Source organism: Nyctereutes procyonoides, unplaced genomic scaffold, assembly GCF_905146905.1.
Source record: "Nyctereutes procyonoides isolate TBG_1078 unplaced genomic scaffold, NYPRO_anot_genome, whole genome shotgun sequence".
NCBI lineage: Eukaryota > Metazoa > Chordata > Mammalia > Carnivora > Canidae > Nyctereutes > Nyctereutes procyonoides.
The window spans coordinates 43,414,201-43,436,890 of NW_026575051.1; the positions used below are offsets into that span (position 1 = coordinate 43,414,201).

Genomic DNA, 22,690 nt, shown 5'->3' on the forward strand with positions numbered 1-22,690 from the left:
AGCATCTGCCTTGGCTCAGGTCATGATCTCAGAGTCCTGGGATTGAGCCCCACATCAGGCTAGGCTCTCTGCTCACTGGGGAGTCTGCTTCTCTGTCTGCTCCTCCTGCAGCTTGTGCTCTTTCTCTCTCAAATAAAGAAAATCTTTAAAAAATAAACTGTAAAGCTCAAGAGGCCCTCAGTGTTGGGCACACACACACAATATTTCCTGTTCATGTTGTGCTTGATCCCTGAGAAGTTAAGACAGGCATTTAGTGCCTTCCACAATCTAAGAACTCTTTCCTATTTTATCATTCACTGTCACCTCTTAGTTCCTCCCATATGGCCAAATATTCTTGCTGTTTTGAATGCTGCTCTTCCTGAGGGTCTCTGTCTTCCTGTCTTCCCAAATCTTAACTATCACTTAAAGCCTACAACAAACCCTGCCCTCATCTGAACAAAAGTATCTTCTTTGTCACATCATTGAGGAGGACCTCTTTGGACTTCCACAATCACTGGGTTCCATTCTGGTGGTTTCATATCATCACTCATTAGTTTATAGAGTTCTCTTCCCAAATGCTTTTCTTCACCTCCGTTCTCAGTTTTAATCCCATCAAAACCAGGTCTAATGACAGTACACGCTTCAGAAACACTTTATTGATTATGTAAGAAATACAACCACCAAATGTTCCAAATAAAGAGCCTTTATTTAGAAGATATCCTTGGCTTGATAGAATAAAGCAGAGGAACAAATAAACACAAGAATGGAATTGAGCTCTTCCGAAATTGCCTTGGACAATTATGTTAGGGTTGGAGATATACACAGGAAATGTGTTTTATTGATCAAGTCCTTTTTGTTTCCTCTAGTGATTTCTAACACATACATTTCCAATTTACTGGTGATTTCTTTTTTAAAAGATTTAAAAATACATTTAAACTTATTTTTCTCTTAATATCAACAATAAAATGACTTCTTTTGTCTGTGCTTAATAAGAGTAACTTGACTACTTTTTCTTTTCTTCTTGACATCATCATTTCTCAGATTTTACTGAATTAAAATGTGGAATTTTATTCAAATGCCGTTGTTACCTTACAAACCTCTTAAGAATTCTTTCTTAACATTTGGATTAAGCTTTATGTTCACAAGGACATTTGAGAGGATTTATAGTGCCTTTTGTTGAATTTATTATTCAGGATATTTGGAAGAAAGAGAAGGAGCTATAACTAATTTTTTTTTTTCAAAAAGTGTAAGTGGATGGTATACTTTCTAAATCCAATACATATTATTATGGGACATAAAACTAATGATGACCATGCTCAAATTAAAAAAAAAAACAACAACTTTATCATGGAAAAAAACTAACAATGACTAATTTTGATACTGTCACCATCCTTTGAGGAGAAAGTTGTTTAGACAGGCCACTCCAGTATGAAGGTTATTTTGAGCTGAAGGTAACTGAGACCCTACAGGCTCAAAAGAAACTTTTGACCTTCCTGTAACAGCCTAGAAGAATCTAAATGTAGGGGATCTTTCTCAGAATAAGGATTATTAGCAGAGATAAATTTATCTGAGGGACTCATCTGGGTAGTAGGGCAAACATCTAATTAGCTAATGTATGCTCTACTTCTTATCACCCAGTGAATTGCATTCTTCCCTCTGAAGTCCCAGATCTCTACCCCCTTCTCCTTATTTCAGGATGATATACAGACTTCATTTTGTCTTTCTTTGGAATTTCCATGCCTGTGTGGATTCCTCATACATACACTATTAAATTTTATTTTCTCCTGTTTGTCTCATGTCAATTTGATTCTTAGTCTAGCTAGAAGGCCCTTTGAGGGGACAAGAATTCTTGTTCTTCAATAGTTTCAAATGAAGAGGCCACAACTCTTGACTCTGGAAGGGAGCACAAGGGTAACCAAGACTGGCACTTGGTATTGTTTAGGTAGGGGCAGGGAGAGTGGTAGGAAATGAAGAGGAGGTACAGGTCAAAGAGATCTGTTCCTGTTCCCAAGCATGGGTTTCCTAAGACTCAGTGAAGAAACAGATTTTGTTATGTTATGAGTATATATATATAAAGTGCTTTGCTTCTACAGTTCCTTTTCTAGTATAAGTCTACAGAAAGCCTACTGTGGCCTACTCAGGCCTAGAAGGTTCTGGGCAAAGAGTAATGAACCCTATTTTTCTTGAGTTTAGAAAAGGTTCGGCCAGAAATTCCAAATTAAATTTTAAATGAATTTACCCACTTACAGTGTTCTTGATTTGGGTTTTTTTGGTTGACATATTGAAATTTGTAAGCAGGACAATAATAGAGTGTGTATAAATGAGTTCTGGCAGTACAAATCCTTCTCTTTTTTTCCTCCAAGACATAATAAGATAAAAGGAAAAATTGTTATTGAATCATGAAATGGAGTCATCTTGTCAGCCATTCCCACTCTGACCAAAAAGGCTGTGGAAGGTCACAGGTGAGTCTGGGCAAACCCTGCACTGTTTATTGCACCTTGTGGCCAAAGGACCCTGTCATAAATGTGGGGCCCTGAAAATGGGTTTTTTACTTTATCTGTAGCAGGTTTAAAGACAAGTTGGTTTAGTCTATTCTTGAATGAAAATGGAACCATATTCTTTAAAAAGAATAGTAGTACAGATTGGATGCTTTCTAACCTGTTCTTTTAGGTACGTGTTTATATCATTACTCTTAAAACTAGGGAACTTACCTGTTAAAAGAACTTATTTCCATGTAACTCTCTCCCACTTTTCCCCCAGATTAAGGAATGATGATGAGCTCTGGTTCAGAAGATACAAGCTTGAAGCATCTCAAGAGGCAAACAAAGAGAAATTGTTATATTAAGTCACACTCTTGAGTATTTAAGAAGATGTAAGACTCTAAGATAAGCAATTAGTGGGAACCATCCCTCTGATGTGTAAGATAAATGTTAATGCTTTTCTAACTACAGACTAAGATATACCAGTCATCCTTACATTCCTGAATTATAATGAAATGTGGGCCCCAATTAATCTTTGTTATACACTAAGAACAAAAACAAATGTTCCAGGGACAATAACTAGACGGGCTTTATCTATCATACAAAACCTTTTAACCTTGCTAGCATTTTTTACTACAGAGGCCACTGATCAGGTTTAATTACCGAAGTGGTTAGTGCAAGGTCAATTACGTCCAAGGGCCTGGTTCTGGTCAGATTTTCTGTAATTAATGGAATCAAACAAGCTTTGCTAATATTGGTGTGTCCTTATTTAGCCAATCTACTTTTGGCAAAATGATTTCAGGTCGTGGATTCTACTCAATCTGTTGGTATTTACTAATGTATCTCCATAGTCACTAAAGACGAGAGTTCAAATATTGCGACCATATATGCACCAAAAGAATACATACACTTAAAGCTCAACCTGTCCAAAATAGCACACTCTGCACACTCTCCCTTTATCCAGTTTTTTTTTTCTTGCTGTACTTATTATTTTCAGAATGTCTTTTTTTTTTTTTTTTTTGTCTGTCCCCCCATGAAAATATAAGCTCCGTGAGGGCAGGGACTTTAACTGATCCTATCTGTGGTACCCAGAACTATGCCTGGCATGAAGTAAGTTTTCAATGAATACATATGAAATGAACAAACTTAGTGATTGGTTTGCCAAAATTGGTGGCCAGTAGAAGTTTTCACCAGCATCTATCTATTGTTGTTATACCAGGTAAGAATGAGTTCACAGAACCACTCATTCACGGCAGTTTTCAGATATCAAAATGGATTGGAAATTTGGTGTTTTAATATGGCTCTGGTCCTTGCCAATCTTCTTTTCTTTCTCTTTCCTTTCTTTCTTTCCTTCCTTCTTTCCCTTCTTCCCTCTTTCTTTCTTCCTCCTTCTCTCTTTCTCTCGACTGTGTTGATTCCATCACTGGTATCCAAGAGGTTCAGTGGAATAATGACTATGTGCCTGTGCTCCAAACCCAGCTCTGCTCCTTACTATGTGTCTAAAATATCCACTTACCCTCTGGCCCTTCACTATTCTCACACATAAATAGGGATTGAAAGAATTCCCTCATAGGATTATTTTGAGAATTAAAAGAGAGATAATACATGAAAGCACAAAGAGCAAGACGTGAGATATGGCTAACATAATCTGCTATTAGTCTTTTGACTCTCATTTGGATTTTCACTATTTCTGGGGTTTTAACTTCTTTTTTACTTTTCCCGTTCCTTTCCTTAACTTCAGTCATTTTTGAATACTACATGGTATTTTTCTTGCCCTGTGTCTTGCCTTATTCCCAATTATTTAACAAAACTTGCTTCATTATATCTATTCTGTTTGATCTTCTTTTACCCAGAGGCCTCTTACTCAGAGCTCTCTGACCATCTGTGGTAAAGTGCCCAAGTGGCTCCCTAGTCCTACTTTTACCTGTCATCTGTAAAATGGGAAAATACTGGCAGCTGTATCACAGAGTCTTGGGGAGAACTCCATGAGGTAATTGGTGCTAAAGAGTGTCATGCATAGAATTATTCAAATGATGATAGTGAACTATTTTTTTTTTTTACCCACAATGTCTCTTTCTCTTTTTGCTGACTAACACTTGCTCGATTTTTGTTTTTTCCAACCTCTTAATAGTGTATTAAAATTCTGTGCTACCATCATCTAGGACTGCTACTGACTAGATTCTGGAATTGTACACATAAACTACAGGAGGCTAATGTGGAATTACTTCCAAAGGCCAATATGGAGCTTGTACAGCCTGCCACAATTGCTTCTAGCCCTCCTTATGTGGTTTAACTAAACCTCTTTAATGTTGGCTGGATACTTCTGTCTCTATCAGAGAGAGATAAGCAATTTTTTTTTTAATTTAGCAAAGAGAAAGGATAATTAGAAGGGCTCCCTTTTCCCTTCTTTCCCCATTCCCTGTGGCCCTAAAGGAGACTCATATAGGTTTACATGTGACCCTCAGGCCTACCCAGTGCATAGACATTAACAGCTCACTCAGGCACTGGCTCAGCTGTGCTGGCCCTCCTTTCCCAATGGTAGGAGAGCCAATAGACATCTGTTGAGCTTGAGAACCTCACCATAGCAAAATTTTAAGTTGCATGATAGGTACAATTTCACACAGTAAGGGTAGTCTATAGTCAGAAATCTTGTGTGTGTGTCTGTGTGGGTGTGAGAGAGAGACAGACAGACAGACAGACCTTCCCATACTCCTTTCCCTCCCTCAGAGCTGCTCACAACCCTCCACCCCCATGTCCCACCTGTGCCCTCAGGAAGGTGTGCTTAGCCCCCTTTGGCCTGGTTCCACCTAAGACTCAAGAGAGAGGTGAAGGGGTCTAACTATACTTGACTCAACCTGATTTTATTTAGACAACGTTAGTAAATTAGAACACTCTTCTAGCCAGGTTTTCTTGACTGGTCGAGTTGTCCTGAATCCTGAGCACCTTCACCATCTCAACTGCAAACGAACACAGTAACAGCTGCTTTCTTCTCCAGAGGATAAAGACTGCCTCAGAAGAAATTTCTATTTTATGCACTGACTGAACTCTGCTTCACTGAGTTTATTCCAGTCTCTAACAATACAAACTGAACTCTTAAGAAATATTCACACACACCAGTATTCAGCATGAATGCATTCATTTGTGAAACCAATAGTATACTAACAGGCCACAAAAAGACCTAGACTTTGTAATGGCTATGTCAGTGGCAACGCACAACTAAATGTAGTCACCAAATCTTGTTTCATTCTCTATGGCAATGGTTTTCAACTGCAGTCGATTTTGGACACCAGGGCAATGTCTGCTGATGTTTTTAGTTGTCACAACTGGGGTAGGGGGCAACAGGAATCTGGTCAGTAGAGGCCAGGGATGCTGCTCCACATTCTTGGGTGCGCTGAAGTGTGCCAGGATGTGTCACTACAAAATCCACCCCTGTGACAGAAGGATTATTTTGAGCTAAAGACAATTGAGAGCTAGCAGAGGCAGAAAAAAGCTTTCTACCTCCGTGTAACTGCCTAAAAATAAAGTATAAATTTCCTTTTTTTTGTAAATGAAATTTACATTTATAAAGGAAATTTCCATTTGTAAAGACATTGAAGAGAGCTACTCTGGGAGACAACTCTTATCATCTGAGGAACTCTTATCTACATAACAAGACAACCCTATTACCATACATTTCCTTCCCTCACCTTCCTATAATTTGCCTCCCCTGCCAAGAAGCCCCAAACTCTTTTTTCTTTGTTTAGCCTAAAATGGTATATAAACCTCAATTATCTGACCACCTCGTTGAGTCTCTTTCCTTTGTGAAACTGCTGTGTGGATGTATGTAATTAAATTGTTTTTTTTTCCTTGTTAATCTGCTTTTTATCAGTTTGATTTGAAAACTACACCATTGAAAAAGATCTTTCTTCCCCATAGCAAAGGAGCTCTGGACAGTCTCCCACAACAATCATCCAGCCCCAAACAAATGTAAATGGTGCCGAGGCTGAGAAACCCTGTTCTACAGGGATAGCTAGAAATCTAATGCATGAAAAATCAGCTTGGTGTTTGGGAACTTAGTAGCCTAAGAGAAGCCAAACTCATTTTTGTCTATGGCCATGTGTTGTGGACATATCAGAGATCTTCAATGTTTCAAACTGTGCTTAATAAAGTGACTCTGCAGGGTCAAACAGATGGGTCTCATTCCCCCGCTGGTCTGCTGGTGACAGATTAGGAGTGCGACACTACCCTGCTCTGCTGGCAGGACAAGTGTCTTGGTGAAATGAAAAGTTCACCAAAGCACAATGCCAAGTGACACTTGTGTTTTGAGTGTTAGGAAATTAGGGCATGTATAACCCAGTGAGTTTTGCGGGGAGAGAGATATTAGGTAGCTTTTGGTCTAGGATGAATGCCAAGAGGCTGGATGAGCAGCTGGTGAGGTTGCAGATCCAGACAGTCCTCCTGACTGTAGAGGGCGAAAGGAGATCTGCCAGGCTCCAGGTCCCATCCCAGCTTTGGCCAGAGCTGGTGACTATAGGCAAGGAGCAAACCTTTTCTGTGAAATCAGTAGCTCCCCCATGCTCTGTAGGATTCCCTCTAGCTCTGTCATTCTCATTCCATGGTTTCTTATCCACCTGCTCTGGCACACAAGGATTAAGGCAATTCTGTAACAGGACATCAGTGAGGTATACTTGTTTGATAGGCAATAGTATTTGGTAAAGGAAATACAGAATAAAAGGAACATGTGTAGGTTTGCATAAACAGGAAAACCTTTAATTTGATAATCACGTATTCAACAAACATTCATTTATGGAGCATCTCTTCTGAAGAAGGTATACATAATTCTCCATTTTTCTTTCTAAAAATTTGTTTTCAACAAACCAAACGGGAAGTTTCTAAGTTTGTCTGCTTGGATGTATAGCAGTTAACATTCAGTTCCACTAACGATGACCCTCACTGCATTCCCCAAAGGACAGATGGGACTCCACTAGTTAATACCCTTCCAGGTGGTGCTGACACAGCACATGTTTGAATATTCCTCTCTGTGGGAAATAGAGACATAACTTCTCTGCTACTGTAACTTCCTTCACAGCCTTGGTTCTTCAAGGATTTCAAGTGAACTCAACTCTTAGAGACTTTATGCCAACAGGTAAACTCACACAACTTCAATGCAATGCTCTTATTCTGTAGCTCTGGTTCTTGTGTCTGTAATGGCTGCCCACCGTGCAGAACGCTGGCCTCCCATGTGCTCTGGCCCAGAGAGCTGTCCTCCGGGGAGAGGAATGCCTCAGCTCCAACCATCACATCTTCAAAAAGGCCACCTGGAGAAGGAAGAAAAACCCACGATGCTCTACTTCTGTAACATGATGAAACAGCTAAATGCACATTAAATCAGAATCAGGCAAATCTGGTCAATAAGGAGGCATGCTGATCTAAAAAAGAAAAATGACTCTTAGGGCAGACATTGACATTTTACAGCAGGAGCCAATTACTCCTTTTTTAATGAACCATGTCGTAATTAATATGATTCACATACACGTTATAGAAAAAAATGAAAGTTTGTATTGATGCTCAAGTTGTACTGCCGTGAAGTGATTCAGTCCTCTTTCCCACTGGTTCCAATGGCTGTTTGGGACCTTCCTGGAGCAGAATTTTGAGTCGCGAAGATTTCCAGGCAAGTCGAGTTCTGCACAGCTGGCCTCTACTCAGGTAACGCCAATGCTTTCAATCCCATGCAATTATATTTATTGTGCTTGTCAGTAGCAACTGATTTTAAAACTTAGTGTTTAAAAAAATTCAGACAGCTCCACCTACCCACTGAATGAGGCCCAGATCAAATGCATCTATTTTCCCAATAGTTTTAACCAACAGAGAAACAAACAATAAAGTTAATCATAAAAGTTTAGAAAGTTTCAGTTCAGAGGCAATAATAAGTTGGGATGTGTGCCAGTATCAGGAAGAGAGCAGACTGCAGATTAGTGACAAAGATGGAGAAGTGTGGGAGGATTGGCAAGCTCATGTGTGGCCTTCTTGGGGGGGAAAGAGTGAGCAACAGAAATAAAAACATTCTGCTCCTGGACAGTTGGTTCTTAAGTCCCCAAATGCAGTCAAAGGAGGCATGGATTTAATAATCCCTGTTAAGGGGAAAGGAAAAAGGAAGAGTCATGCAGGGCAGAAAGCATCTGTTTTATGTTGAGTAATTCAGAAGGATGTTACTCTTCATACAGTGCTAGTAAGAAAGGCACCTGCTGAGTTTCCATATCAACTTCCTGCTGGGTTTTCTATATCAGGTTCTGCAATGAGAACACCAAAGTTGAAGGAACAGGCAAGGAAGAAAGGTTAAGATTCCTAAACAAAATGTAAACGCAGACAACTGATGCAAACTTCAAGGGCTTACTATGAAGATTAAATGAGATCATAGTTATGAAAATGTGTGTGTTTCACTCCTGTGAAGCTAACTGATATTAGAGGCCCATGTATCTACCAGATAAGAAGGGGCTGTTCAAGAGACAACAGTGGGGTCCCTTAGGGGATGGTCACAGAATTACAGAAGAAGGTGTCCAGTCTGACTTCTGGTTCTCTGTGGATGGTATTTCCATCAAGTGACCCTGGCCCTGTAAGAAAAGTTTATGGGGACCTGCCAAAGAAGATAATGCCACTGTTAAAATTCAGAAACAGGCAAACCATGGATGAAATCTAGTTATCTCCTTTTTAATTCCAAAAATTGCTATGTCATGAAGTATTGCTCCCAGAATAATGGTAATACTGATAAATGTCATCATAAAGTGGTTAATAACTTTAGTTCTGGAATCACACAGACCAGTGGTTCTCAATTTGGGGTGATTTTGCCCATCAGGGGACATTTGGCAGTGTCTTTGGACATTTTTGGTTATCATAAATTGGCAGAATGTTGTTGGCATCTAGGGGGTAGAGGCCAGGGGTGTTGCTAAACATGTTATAATGCACAGCCCCCAAGAAAGAACTATCCACCCTAAAATGTAGAGAATACTGATGTTGAAAAATACCGACATTATGGACACAGGTTCTTAAAACTATTCGCCATATATTCGCCAATTTGCCAGCCATGTGGCCTTCAACAAACTTGTCAGCAGCTTCTCTTAGCCCTTCCTCATCTGCAAAATGGGAATTATAACAGAAACTAGAAACTACTCGAAACTTGTAAAACACTTCATAGCATATTTGGACTGCTTTCACTCACCCTTGGCACAACCTGATTTACATAAAGCAAATGAAGAAACAGAAGCTCAGAAAAATTAAGTGACTTGCTTGGGATACAGAGCTATTAAGTGGCAATAATGGACTGAGGAAGATATTTTGATTTTTTTTTTAATTTATGATAGTCAGAGAGAGAGAGAGAGAGAGAGAGAGAGAGAGAGAGAGAGAGAGAGGCAGAGATACAGGCAGAGGGAGAAGCAGGCTCCATGCACTGGGAGCCCGACGTGGGATTCGATCCCGGGTCTCCAGGATCGCGCCCTGGGCCAAAGGCAGGCGCTAAACTGCTGCGCCACCCAGGGATCCCGATATTTTGATTCTTAATCAATGCTTTCCCACTCTAAGTTTTCAGATGAATGGGGTAAACTCCAGAGATTTGGGGACTTTGATTCTTATTGCTTCAAATATCAAAGATTTATTTTCTTTTGCATGCCAATGAATATGAACTCAGGATGGAGCAGCTGTGTAAGAGACTGAGCTGATTAAATAATGCAAAATGGTGCTGCTGCTGCCCCCTACCCCTAAAAGAAAAAGTTTAAATTTGACCTGTTTTTTTTCCCATCTCTGGTTTTCATAGTTCTGCCTGCCAAGCACATAATGTATTTTGCAGGACTTAATAACAAGAAACTGCAATCATCCTTGGGAACAGGTACTATACAATGCATTTTAGCTTCTTTTTATTTAAAACACTGTGAGTTAATATATTTCAAATGCTGATTTTGTGTTCTCTAGCTTTTATCCATGACAGCAAAAATTGCTTTCCCTAACTGCCATTTATTTTGAGAATAATTTTGTTTCATTACACTGAGAAAACTCCCTGTATTTCATCTTTTTAGCTTTATTCTTCAAAGTGAAGGTACAGCTTCAGGCTCCGTTGCTACATTTCTGGAACATATAGTTACAAAAGTATACATTATGATTAAAAACAAGGGGAAGAGGGACTTTTTTTCTGTTGACTCTAAGGTTTGAGTCTCCGAATTCTGTGTACTTGGATTTGGACAGTTGGGAATAGGAAGAGGGAGAGGAAGTTAAGATGCCTAAAAATAATGTCTCTGCTTTGAGTCATCACCTAAAAACAATCTTCTTAAACCACAACAAACAGGGCTATGCTGATGTGATAGCTGACCAGATGTTAAGTTTAAAATCCTCCATTTACGTATGTTAAATAGCTTTTAATGTTCTTTTATCTTGGTTAACAAATTTATATTATTAAATTCAATTCCTCAATGTAGATTTGAAATTTCAATCAGTAAAGACATATGTTGTCAAGGCAGGCTGTACAAGATAATATAAGCATTAAAAGAAAAGGCTATCTAAGTGCTTTGGGGTGTGCTAAACAAGACAGATAAAACTGGAAAATACTGGAAAATGTGAACTTCATAATAATTGTAAGCTCTAGAAAAGACACTTTAGAATATGCACAGCCATGCACGCATGTTTCTTTTAAAGGGTACTGTAGACTTAAAAAATTAAATATACAAAACCTGCCTTAAATATGTATTTTTGTGTAGGTATGGCTCATGTTCAGAGTTACATTCTGAAGCAGAATGCTTTAATGGCATGGAAAAGAGAGTTTATACTTCATGTTATAAAACTTCCTAAAATGAAATCTTATTTACAAAATAAAAAAATATAAATGTAAATTCAAAAATATCATCAGAAAATGACTCAAGCATTTGTCAAATATATTTAACATCTCAAATAACATTAAGCAATTTCTAGAAACTCACTAAAATACAGCATGGGTCAGGCCCACGTTGATGATACCTGGTCTCCACCTCTCTAAGTTGGAGACATAGTGTAAGGCATTCCTTTCTGTGGGATGGTGGGCTGGCTTCACTCATTCAATTCATTTAATCATTAAGTACTGTCTATGTGCCAGTGATTGTCCCAGTCACAGAGCACACTGAGAAGGCATTCTCTCACGGTGCTAACATGCCAGTGGGGGAGACAGCCCAGGAACGAGATGATTCTAATAAGGTGGGATAAGTTTAAGATGGATGCCTAGCGCCTGCTGGGAGAAAAAAACTATTCTGGGTTTATGAAAGGAAGTACGATTTCTGAGGCAGTACCCTGAGAGAGGTCATTATTACTCTGATTATGAAAACTGTGTTGATGGGGAGGCAAAAACCTGGCATGGCACAGAGGAGCAAGCACTTTTTCCTATTTAAGGACGGCGGCTTGCTAAATGAATAACAAACAGGAAGGATGGAACAACAACAACAAAAAAAGAAACAACACAATAAGGAAGAAGAGCCTGTCCCTCTAAAATGACAATTATGTGTATACTTAACTGGGGACCGAAATTTTAGACTAAGGGAACATTAGTGAAGCCTTCCAACTCTACACTGTCAACAAAAAATCTGTAAGAGCTTTTAGGAAGTAGGAAAAAAGAAGTAAGATAGACGTCTGTGAATTAATTTAAGCCTTGATCTTGTATTTTCTTTAAGCCACAGATGCACTATGGTAACTTATAAATAAAAAGCCTGCTGATTTTCATCTACGTGGGAGCCAGGTAAGTGAAGCATGGCTGTTTTCCAGTGCACATCTAGGTGGAAAGCCAGCAGTATGTCAAGTATCAGAAAAGAGACATGTGTAGGGGAGAAAGGAAGACTGATGCCCCTTGATCTCAAGACAGGACTGAAAATGTGCTCAGATTCAAAAGTTACTGGATCTTGATCCTATTCACCAAATCAAGGAAGTTCCAGACATGAAACTGTCATCACTTCTTCCAGAATATGGGGATGGTGGAGAATACTGCTGACATTGGATGGTGCTCTTATAACACTGTAGTGAACAAGGAGTTCTGATGCAATCACTGAAGCTTCTAGTTATATAAAGCAAACCAAGTAACTGTGCTAATGATAGCAAACTCAGGGGCCAACATTTATATGATAGTAGTCTTTTTTTTTAAAAGATTTTATTTATTTATTTATTCATTCATTCATGAAAGACACAGAGAGAAAGAGAGAGAGGCAGAGACACAGGCAGAGGGAGAAGCAGGCTCCCTGCGGGGAGCCCGATGTGGGACTCGATCCCGGGTTTCCAGGATTATGCCCTGGGCCAAAGGCAGGCCCTAAACCCTGAGCCACCCCAGGATCCCCCATGGTAGTAGTCTTTAGGTGTCACATAAAAATATATGACCTCAAGTGCAAGATGTATTTGTTAAAATAAATAACTCGGCGGGGGTGGGGGGGTTCAAATGCATGATATAAAACACTGCCACCATTGCCTATGAATCAAAAGAATTTTTAGTTACTCGTTCCTATGGAATATCTATGGATGATAAGTCAGCAGAAGGAAACCAACAGTAGAAATGCAGCCCTGGACGTCGTGTTGTGAGAACCCCATTGTGCTGTCCCATCAGCGATAGGCCTCTGACCAAACAAGTTTATTCAGAACCAGAGTTACCAGAGCTCAGAAACAAAGGAGTGTTTTCCTCCAGTTATTCATTAATACAAATATTTACAGCAAACTCACGTGAATAAGTAATCTTTTTAGGAAGCCATGCTCATTGTTACCTATCTTTCTTAACTCTGACATGCACTAGTATGGAAGAAGACAATACACTTGGCCTATCAGTACAATTAGAAGTCCCAGATGGGGAAATGAACTTCCTTGAGAAACAAAATGCTCTTCTATGGAAGATGACTGTCTGTTTAAATCTTATTTCAGTCTATTTAGATATTTTTAAATTTCTGTTTTACTTGAAAATATTAATTCTTCTAAAAGAGATGCAACCAAGTGAGAAACCTACCAGATTTAAAATACTTTCTGACTCTATTGTCAAGGATGGAGGAGAGACTAGTTTGTGAGGCTGTGGACACTTTTCCAGGTATCCACTGGTTAACAGTGGAAAGGTGTCATTAACACATTTAAGTAGGTAGTAATGCAATGCTGTAATGCGTGGTTTTGGGGCCAGACCTATTCGTGTGTTAGTGCAGAATTCTGACAGGAAGAAGGCACAAGGTGATTTACCACACTTATAAGGGAAAGGGCTAAGGAGGGTCATAGCTGCCTTTGTAAATGGTCCTGGGTAAATTATCTCATGCCTGAACAGCTTATTTCTGTTGGTTGGTATTCATTAAGGTCTTTAACTGCAATTATTAAAACTTAGAGACATTGAAAAATTAAAATAAAATAAAACTCAGAGAAATCAAGGGTTGTATTGCTCAATTTTTCTTGTTTTAATAACTGATTAACAAATATATGAATTAAACAAAATTAGAAAATACAGAAAATTTTTTTGTAATACCATTACTCACTGATAGCTATTAACATTTTAGATTGCTCTAGAGTTCCATTCTCTGTGTCTAACTGGACATTTCTATATATGCTGTCTTATAATATATAGCTTCTTTTTAGCCTAATAATGGGTAGTGACCTTCCCATGACAATGATTATTCTATGATATTTTTTAATGGCTGCACTAAGTTCTGCTACATATCTGTATCACTTAGGGAAAAAAAAAAGATAAATGCAAAACTAATTTCACCAGAAAACAAATTCAAGGGTTTTCTTTGGCAAGAATAGGAATGGATGGTGGTGGTGGTTAAGAGATGGTATCGACTGTTAGGCTCAGAAGGTATTTTAGTATAATCTAGCCCAGTGGTTCGCAAGGTGCTATCTCACTAGGCGTCTCCATTTTTAATTCTAGAAGATGATAAGATTGTCCAACAAGGGAGAAATATCCAGTCCTATATCCTGATATTGATAAAGGAGAGTGGGCCCAACATCTGAATCCTTTTTGTTAGTTATCTAGAGACTGAAGGGGCCAAATATCTCAGACTGACCTACTCTGTAAAGTTATTCTGTTAAGTGAATGATTTTGGGGGAGGGGGGTTTGGGAGAAACAGCTTCTGATATGCCCTAATGTGGTTCTTTTCTAAACCTAATTTCCCCATATGGATTTCTACCAAAATTATTTGGTTAGTTCAGTTAAAGAAAACTGTCCTAAATTTTGATTCAAAATAAGGCTACCAGGACAGCATCAAAAGCTGGCAAAGAAACAAAATCTCCCATACATGGCTGGGTGAATATAAAATTGTACAGGCATTCTAGAAAGTAGTTTAGCACTTTCTTTGAAAACTTAACATGTAATTATTAATATGGTCCAGCAATTGCAATCTTGGACCTTTAGACTAGAGAAATGAAACTTTTCCCTTGTTTCATAAATTCCACATATTGAGTGAAATCATACAGTATTTGTCTTTCTCTGACTTATTTCACTTAGCATTGTATCTTCAGCTCCATCCATGTTGTTGCAAATGGCATGATTTCATTCTTTGCTATGGCTGAATAATATTTCATTGTATATAGATACCACTTCGTTATCCATTCATGAATTGACGGACATTTGGGCTTCTTCCTTATCTTGGCTATTGTAAATAACACTGCTATAAACGTAGGGCTGCATGTATCTCTTTGAGTTAGTGTTCTTGTATTCTTTGGGTAAATAACCATTAGTGTGATTGCTGGATCATAAGGTACTTCTATTTTTAACTTTTTGAGGAACCTCCATACTGTTTTCTACAGTGGCTGCACCTGTTTGCATTCCCAGCAACAGTGCAAGAGGGGTCCCCCTTCTCCACATCTTCACTAACACCTATTGTTTCTTGTGTTAATTTTAGCCATTCTGACAGGCTTGAGGTGGTGTCTCATTGTTTTGGTTTTTCAGTTTTGATGTGCATTTCCCTGATGACATGTGATGATGAGCATCTTTTCATATATCTGTCGGTCATCTGTATGTCTTCTTTGGAAAGATATCTGTTCACGTCTTTGCCCATTTTTAAATTGGATTATTTATTTTTTGGGTGCTGAACTTTAGAAATCTTCCCCCATTCCTTAGGCTGCCTTTTAGTTTTATTTCCTTCTTTGTGCAGAAGCTTTTAATTTTGATGTAGTCCCAACAGTTTATTTTTGTTTTTTTTTCCCCTGCCTTAAGAAACATATTTGGAAAGAAGTTCTTTGGCTGATGTCAAAGAAGCTACTGCCTATGTTCTCTTCTAGGATTTCTATGGTTTTAGGTCACACATTTAGGCTTTTTTTTTTTTTTAAGATGTTTTTATTTATTCATGAGAGACACAGAGAGAGAGGCAGAGACACAGGCAGAGGGAGAAGCAGGCTCCATGCAGTGAGCCCGATGTGGGACTCAATCCCAGGACTCTGGGATCACTCCTTGAGCTGAAGGAAGACACTCAACCACTGAGTCACCCAGGTGTCCTCACATTTAGGTCTTTAATCCATTTTGAATTTTTTTTTGTGTGTATGGTATAAGAAAGTGGTCCAGTTTCATTCTTTTGCATGTTGCTGTCCAGTTTTTCCCAGTATCATTTGTTGAAGAGACTTTTTCCCACTGGATATTCTTTCCTGCTCTGTTGAAGATTAATTGACCATATACTTGTTGGTTTATTTTCTGGATTTTCTATTCTATTCCATTGTATATAATATTTTGAAATGACAAGATTTATAAATAGAGGACAGGGTAGTGGTTGCTAGTGGTGGTGGAAAGGGGAGAGATAGTGCCAATATAATAGGGCAATAGGATGGATCCTGGTTGAAATGCTGATGGACCTGCTCAGTGTCTTGACTGTGGTGGTAGAAACACAAACATACACAGGACAGGGGATAGGATGCACTCACATATGGAACCACATACATGAGTACACACACACACAAAGGGATAAAATAAAACCAGGGAAATCTGAGTAAGATGGGAGGGACTGTACCATGTCAATACTTTGGTTGTGACACTGTACTATACTTCTGCACAGAGTTTCCATTGGGGGACACTGGCCAAAGTGCACAAGCAATCTTTTACATTATTTCTTATAACTGCTAGTAAATCTACAACTATTTCAATAAAAATTTCAACAAAAAAATGCTACAATTCTTGGCAAATGATGTTGTCTAGCTTTCTTCAATCCAGTTACCTCTACATGTAGCTTTCAAATGCATATTAAAAATCTTGCCCACATTAATGTTCTGGTCAATATATCACTGAGATCCCATTTACCTCAGGGGAATGACCTGAGTAAGCCAGTAAGTTAATTTTGTAATGAGTTCTAAAGCAGATGGCTAGAGTGAGACAGAACACCATTACATTTAACGTGGTTGGGCTGACAGCCTGGCATTAAATGCTTAGATTACACACAATAGCATCTTAAATCTTAGGTTGTATATGAACTACTTATTCTAAATAGTCCACTAAGCACATTCTTTTTTGCTTTTTTTATTGCCTTGGAGTAAATTATGAAGAAAGATTCTTGCATGTTTTTAAACTCAAATGTCATAGCAGATTTTCTAGGCACATAACACTAAATATTTTTTCAGACTGATTACATTAGACTTAAATTCTAATTTTACTCTTAAAAGTAATATTAACTTAAACCTTATAAGAGATTTGGAGAAATGAGAAAAAGGAAAAAAAATGCTATAATAATCTAATATAAATATCACTTGGGCCTAGGGGCACCTACGTGAGTGTCCAATCTTGATTTTGGCTCAGGTCATGATTTCAGGGTCATGGGATTGAATCCCGCATTGGCCTCTGCACTTAGCAAGGAGTCTGCTTGAGGATTCTCTCTCCCGCTTTCTCTATCCTACCCCATCTCTGTCTCTCATTCTCTCAAGTAAATAAATAAATCTTTTAAAAAAATTATCATTTGGGTCTATTTCTATATAGTTTTAAGATGCATTTTTAAAATATTGATTATAATTGCATATTTTTTGATATCATAAACATTTTTACATGTTGCTCAGTAAGTCTTTATTTTAATAGCTGCAAAATAATTCATCTGAACTTAATCCATTACAAAGTTAAATTGTTCCCAGGTTTATTAAGATCATAAGCAGTAATTAAATAATCATTTTTATCTTTATAGAATTTTCCCATTTTTTAGGATATTCCCTTTGGATTGAGTCTCAGAAATGGAATTACTGGATTGAAAGGTATAAATATTATTATAATTTGATGCATATTTTTTCCAGTGAGCTGTACCAACTGGCAATGCCATCACGATTAGGTTTTTGTTTTTTAATCAGCACTAATTTAATAAAAAAATGACATCTCAATCCTTTTTGAATTTTAATTGCTGTGACTTTAAACATTCTCCCAAATGTTTAATAACTTGTTTTTCTTGTGAATTGGCTAACTGTGAATTCACATCTTTTTTCTTTACCTACCAACAGGGGGTTTAGTTTCTTTTTTTAATAGTTTGGAAAAATTCTTTAGTAAATGTTAATATGTTTTTTATGCAGGGAAGAAATCAAGTGCCAAGCACAGTCTCATTTCACTAAATCGTTACAAAATCCACTTGAATTAAATATCTAATTTAGTTGTCCCAAGTTATAAAAGAGGAACCAAGATTCAGAAAAAGTAAGTAACTTTTACTCACAAATATAAGCAAGGAACAAGAGTAGGTTTGCAATCAGGTCTTTGTTTCTGAGCCTAGTATTCATTCCATCATAAAAGCTCCCTTACCTAATTATGATGAGAGATAATTGCTATAGTAACTTTAGTTGAAGAAAGAATCCATAATATCCCAATTTTAAGCCAGATTTAGTAGCAGTTAAAATGATGTAAACACTCTATTTTTTAAGAAGAAAGTAGATTACTTCTTTTGGATTAGACATAAGAAGGAGAAAGAAGAACTAGAATGCAGATTAAAACCCTTCTTGTAAAAAGAATTCCTTGGTTGGAAGACAAAGCTTCTGAAAAATGAAGAGAGCCAACAGGACTGATGAGAAATTGGCACAAAATCTCAGAATGGAATTTTTGTCTGTAAGTTTAAAAAGCAAGATGAGTTAAACTGGCAGAGTTTAGGCAATTCAGTAAAAAAAGATTATGACTTGGAATCATTAAATAACAGTTAAGGACTGGCAAGAAAGGGATCAAATTGTAACCAGATGCCTATTTTCTTTGGCCATTTACTAGTAGGCATTACTTTGAAAATATAATATTTAAGAACAAATAAATCTTTAAAAAGGAAAACATGGTAATATATCCATCTTTACATAAACACCATTTATTTCTTAAGCCTGTTATTTGGAGTTGTGAGAAATAATCAGGGATCATAAAACTGTTAATTAATCTATTTATTTTAAAGGAGAGGTAGAGAAAAGTTTATGAGGATTTTGTAACTACAAAACACAACAAAAGTAAGCTCTCATCCTAACAGAGCGGAACACACTGAAGAGGACAATGCTATGTGATGTTTTACTGTGCACAAGCTTTTGCCTTTTTTCACTCTAAGCCTCACGGAAAACAAAGAGGGGCTCTTTTCTATGAAATTGCTTGTGCAGCTTCTCCAAGTCAGGAATAGCTTAGGGTCTGGGACTAGAAAAGGGCATGCAGTAATCAAGGTGCAGAGCTGGAAGTTTTATACCCACCATTTAAGATCCAGAAGAAGCTGGAAGAATCAGTGGGATACTAGGAAGGCTCACAAAGGAGAACTCTAATTGCTATGGAAAGAAGACTGGAAAGCTGGAGATAGAGTATAATAAATAGTGAAATGTAAAAACAGATTAACATGAGAAGGCAGCACTCTGCACAGCTAGAAGCTGCAGGACAGCAAAGATCTAGAGTCTGGACTAAGGGAAAGCTAAAACTAAACTCGTCCTCTAACCCCCCACTCCCACCCCACCCTATGAGCCGAATGCCCACTGAGAGCCTCAGCTCACTCTGGTTCTGAACACTGATGGGTGTAGGGATAAGTGATAAAGAATGTAAATGGCTTGGCAGGCCCTGAACAGATGAGTCTCTCAATGAATGAATAGAGCTTATTATTATTATTACTATACCTAAATGGTTTATGTATTTTACATATTGCTACAGATGCATCTTCTTCTGTCTGCTGTTCATGAATGACTCTAGGTTTCTTTAATTATTTTTATTATTTTATTTTTAAAGGCTTTATTCATTTATTAATGAGAAAGAAAGAGAGACAGAGACATAGGCATGGAGAGAAGCAGGCTCCCTGTGATGAGCGTGATGTGGGACTCAATCCCAAGACTCCCAGATTATGACTTGAGCCAAAGGCAGATGTTCAACCACTGAGCCACCCAGGTGCCTCTCTTTAATTATTTTTAAAGAAAGAAATACAAATGGCTTATAAAATATCCAAAGCTTAAGTAAGGATTTTTTTTTTTGTTACCCTAAGTAACAATAACATTTACCAGTGACAGTTACCAAAATTGCAGATATTGACAAAACCATTGCAAACCTATAGTATTTCCAAATAAAGAATGCAGATGGCCTAGTGCAAAATATCACCTGCTACGTGAAAAATAACTCCAAGCTCAGAGGCCACTGATAGGATTACGTAGAGGTTCTCTGGAGGTGTGTAATGGATAGCACTCCTAGGGATGTAACCTTGGGATAGCCAGCATATCCTTGGTTATCAACATAATCTTCTTCTTAAACATGCAGCTCTGAATCCAGATAACTATGAGCCAGGAACTATAATCCAGGACTATACTATGAGCCTTTAATACATGAAATTATTTGGCTGAATTTACAGTAATTACGTCCTTACCAAATATATCCAAATTATATAATAACATTAACCAGAAAGAAGAGTCTGACTGATTATTCAAGATATTCTGTAAAACAGTGGGAATGAATAGGTAGATATAAGCACAACCTATAACCACTCAATCATTAGTGTATTACAATGTAAACTGGACTTTTCTGGCTACTGGGGCATCAAATACTTGGAAATGACCAAAATTCAACTATATTTTGTTGGGAAATACCAGCATCTTTCAAAATCAGCTAGCCATAAAATACTGCCTTTAATTCATTATGAGACCGGATCTTGGCATCTCTCCACAAAAATGCAAGTTCTGTGAGTTGGCATCACTGATTAACTGAAGAATTTGCATAGTTCAATGCAAATCAAGGCTGGTACAACATATACCTGGAAGAAACAGCCTGGTTTAGGAGAAAGAACATACCTATTTTCCAGAAACAAATTTTGGTCAGGCCACAAAATTTTCATGCCTTAGTTTCTTCATCTGTAAGAAGGGGTCTCCCTCTCCCTCCATTGGTCAAGGATTGCACCAGACACTGCAATGTTTGTAACTGGCCCCAAACAGACCAACCTTTAATCCACACTCCAGTCTGGCAAAGCTTATTTAGTCAAGAGCCTTCCTCCATGTGTCTAGAAGGGGTCTGAAATTCATGACTGGTAAGCTACAAAATTAAACACCAAGTAAGTACCTAGGGGTATTTAATGGTAAAATGAGAAAATTTTTTTTTCAGGATTAGAGTTTTAAGAGAAAATACAGAAATATAAGTTTTGATCTGATAAGAATAAAGACTATAACTTCTCCAAGTCAACCATGAGAAAAAATACATTATGTTTTGATGAGAGTGAAGAAAAATTTGAAACTCCTATGTTTTGGGTGTCTTTAACACATCTCAATTGCTAAAAGGCTTGGAGCATAAACAAGTATTCCACTGAGTGTGCTGTGCTCTCAGAACTATTCCACTTGGTATAGGCTTTAAACACTTTTGACAAATGCTTTCTATTTTCCATTGATTTAGGGGTAAAAAATGTCTTTGAAAAGAAACAATTTTTTTAAAAAAAATTTCCTGAAATTTCCTTCCCTGCAAGGTCTTCATCTTTCTTTCCTTTGTTTTTTTCTAAGGATTTATTTATTTATTCATGAGACACACACACACACACACACACACACACAGAGAGAGAGAGAGAGAGAGAGAGAGAGAGAGAGAGAGAGAGAGGCAGAGACATAGGCAGAGGGAGCAGCGGGCTCCTCCCAGAGAGCCCAGTGTGGGATTCGATTTGGTATCCTGGGATCAGGCCGAGCCGAAGGTAGACACTCAACCACTGGGCCACTCAGGCGTCCCAGGTTTTCATCTTTCTAAGCTGTGAGAAGTAAGTGTGCCCAGATGGCAGTCCCTCAGTAAGGATACTTGGGCGACCAAAACCCAGTATGAGTTAAGGGTGTACAATCTCATTCCTTTTCTCAAGAACCTTAGGTTCATAACATTAGTATGATGCTAGTAACAAACAGGGAGATAAAAATTTTGGGATCAGGTTAATCAATGGGATATTAATGTTTTTGTTTTGAAAAACTTATAAAGAAACCCAACAGGACAGGGCTCCTCACTCAAGCCCAGTGTTCCCTAGGAGCCAACTCCCCCTGTTCAACCTTCTGCCAGTTAACCCATGACACCAGCAATCTGCAGGACACTTAGCTGTTTTTTGTTTTTAACTTATGAAAAGTTTCAGATATTAACATTCTCTAGTAGAGAGGACAGTATAACAAATCCATAAATAATCAGAAACAATAATTACCAACCCATAGCCATTTTGTTTCATCCAAATCCCTACCACAACTTTTTGAAGCAAATCCCAGACTTAATATTTTGTACATAATTCAGTATGTATCTTTAAAAGACTATAAAAATAAAAACACAATGCCATGATCACATCTAAAATATTAATAATTCCTGAACATAAATATCCAGTTGGTAATCACATTTCCCCAACTAGCTCATAAAATATTTTAGCAATTGTTTGTTCACATCAGAATCCAAATATCCAAATATGCTCCCATTATTACAATTCATGTGTCTTTTATATCATAAGATCCTCTCTCTCCTTTTTTCTCCTTTTGCTTTTTACGTTTCAAAGAAATCAGGTCTTTTGTCCTGTAGTATTTCTCAGAGACTGAAATATGGTGACTGTTTTTGTGTTTGTTCATCATGAACTTATAAAAATATATTTGATATGCTTTAATCCAATGCAGTCATTATTTTTATGGATACTCAACTTGTACTATGTTGGTTAGTGAGAATCTTTCCATTTTGGAGCCTGTAAGTCCTATTGATATGATCCTTGTAATTTACAATAGTTTTCTGTTTGTTTACTTTTTTTTCCCCCTCTGGTAGGAAGGATTCAGGAAGACTCAGCCTCATCTTACACATTTCCTATCCTAGACATAGAATCAGCCATTTCCCCAAGAAGCCTGGTTCCTTTAGAGAGGGATAATAT

The 22,690-nt window shown here is 37.8% G+C and overlaps 1 protein-coding gene across 2 annotated transcripts in view; it reads right to left on the reverse strand.

Annotated features, from left to right (window-relative positions):
* Positions 1–7,182: 7,182 nt before the first annotated feature.
* The window catches only part of UBE3D (ubiquitin protein ligase E3D), a 149,440-nt gene continuing 133,932 nt past the window's right edge, over positions 7,183–22,690 (reverse strand). For both annotated transcript variants that reach the window (XM_055329541.1, XM_055329542.1), the window contains exon 10: positions 7,183–7,756. In XM_055329541.1, coding sequence (XP_055185516.1) covers positions 7,736–7,756 — 21 coding nt within the window. In that variant the 3' untranslated portion in view covers positions 7,183–7,735. The remainder of the gene's footprint in view (positions 7,757–22,690) is intronic.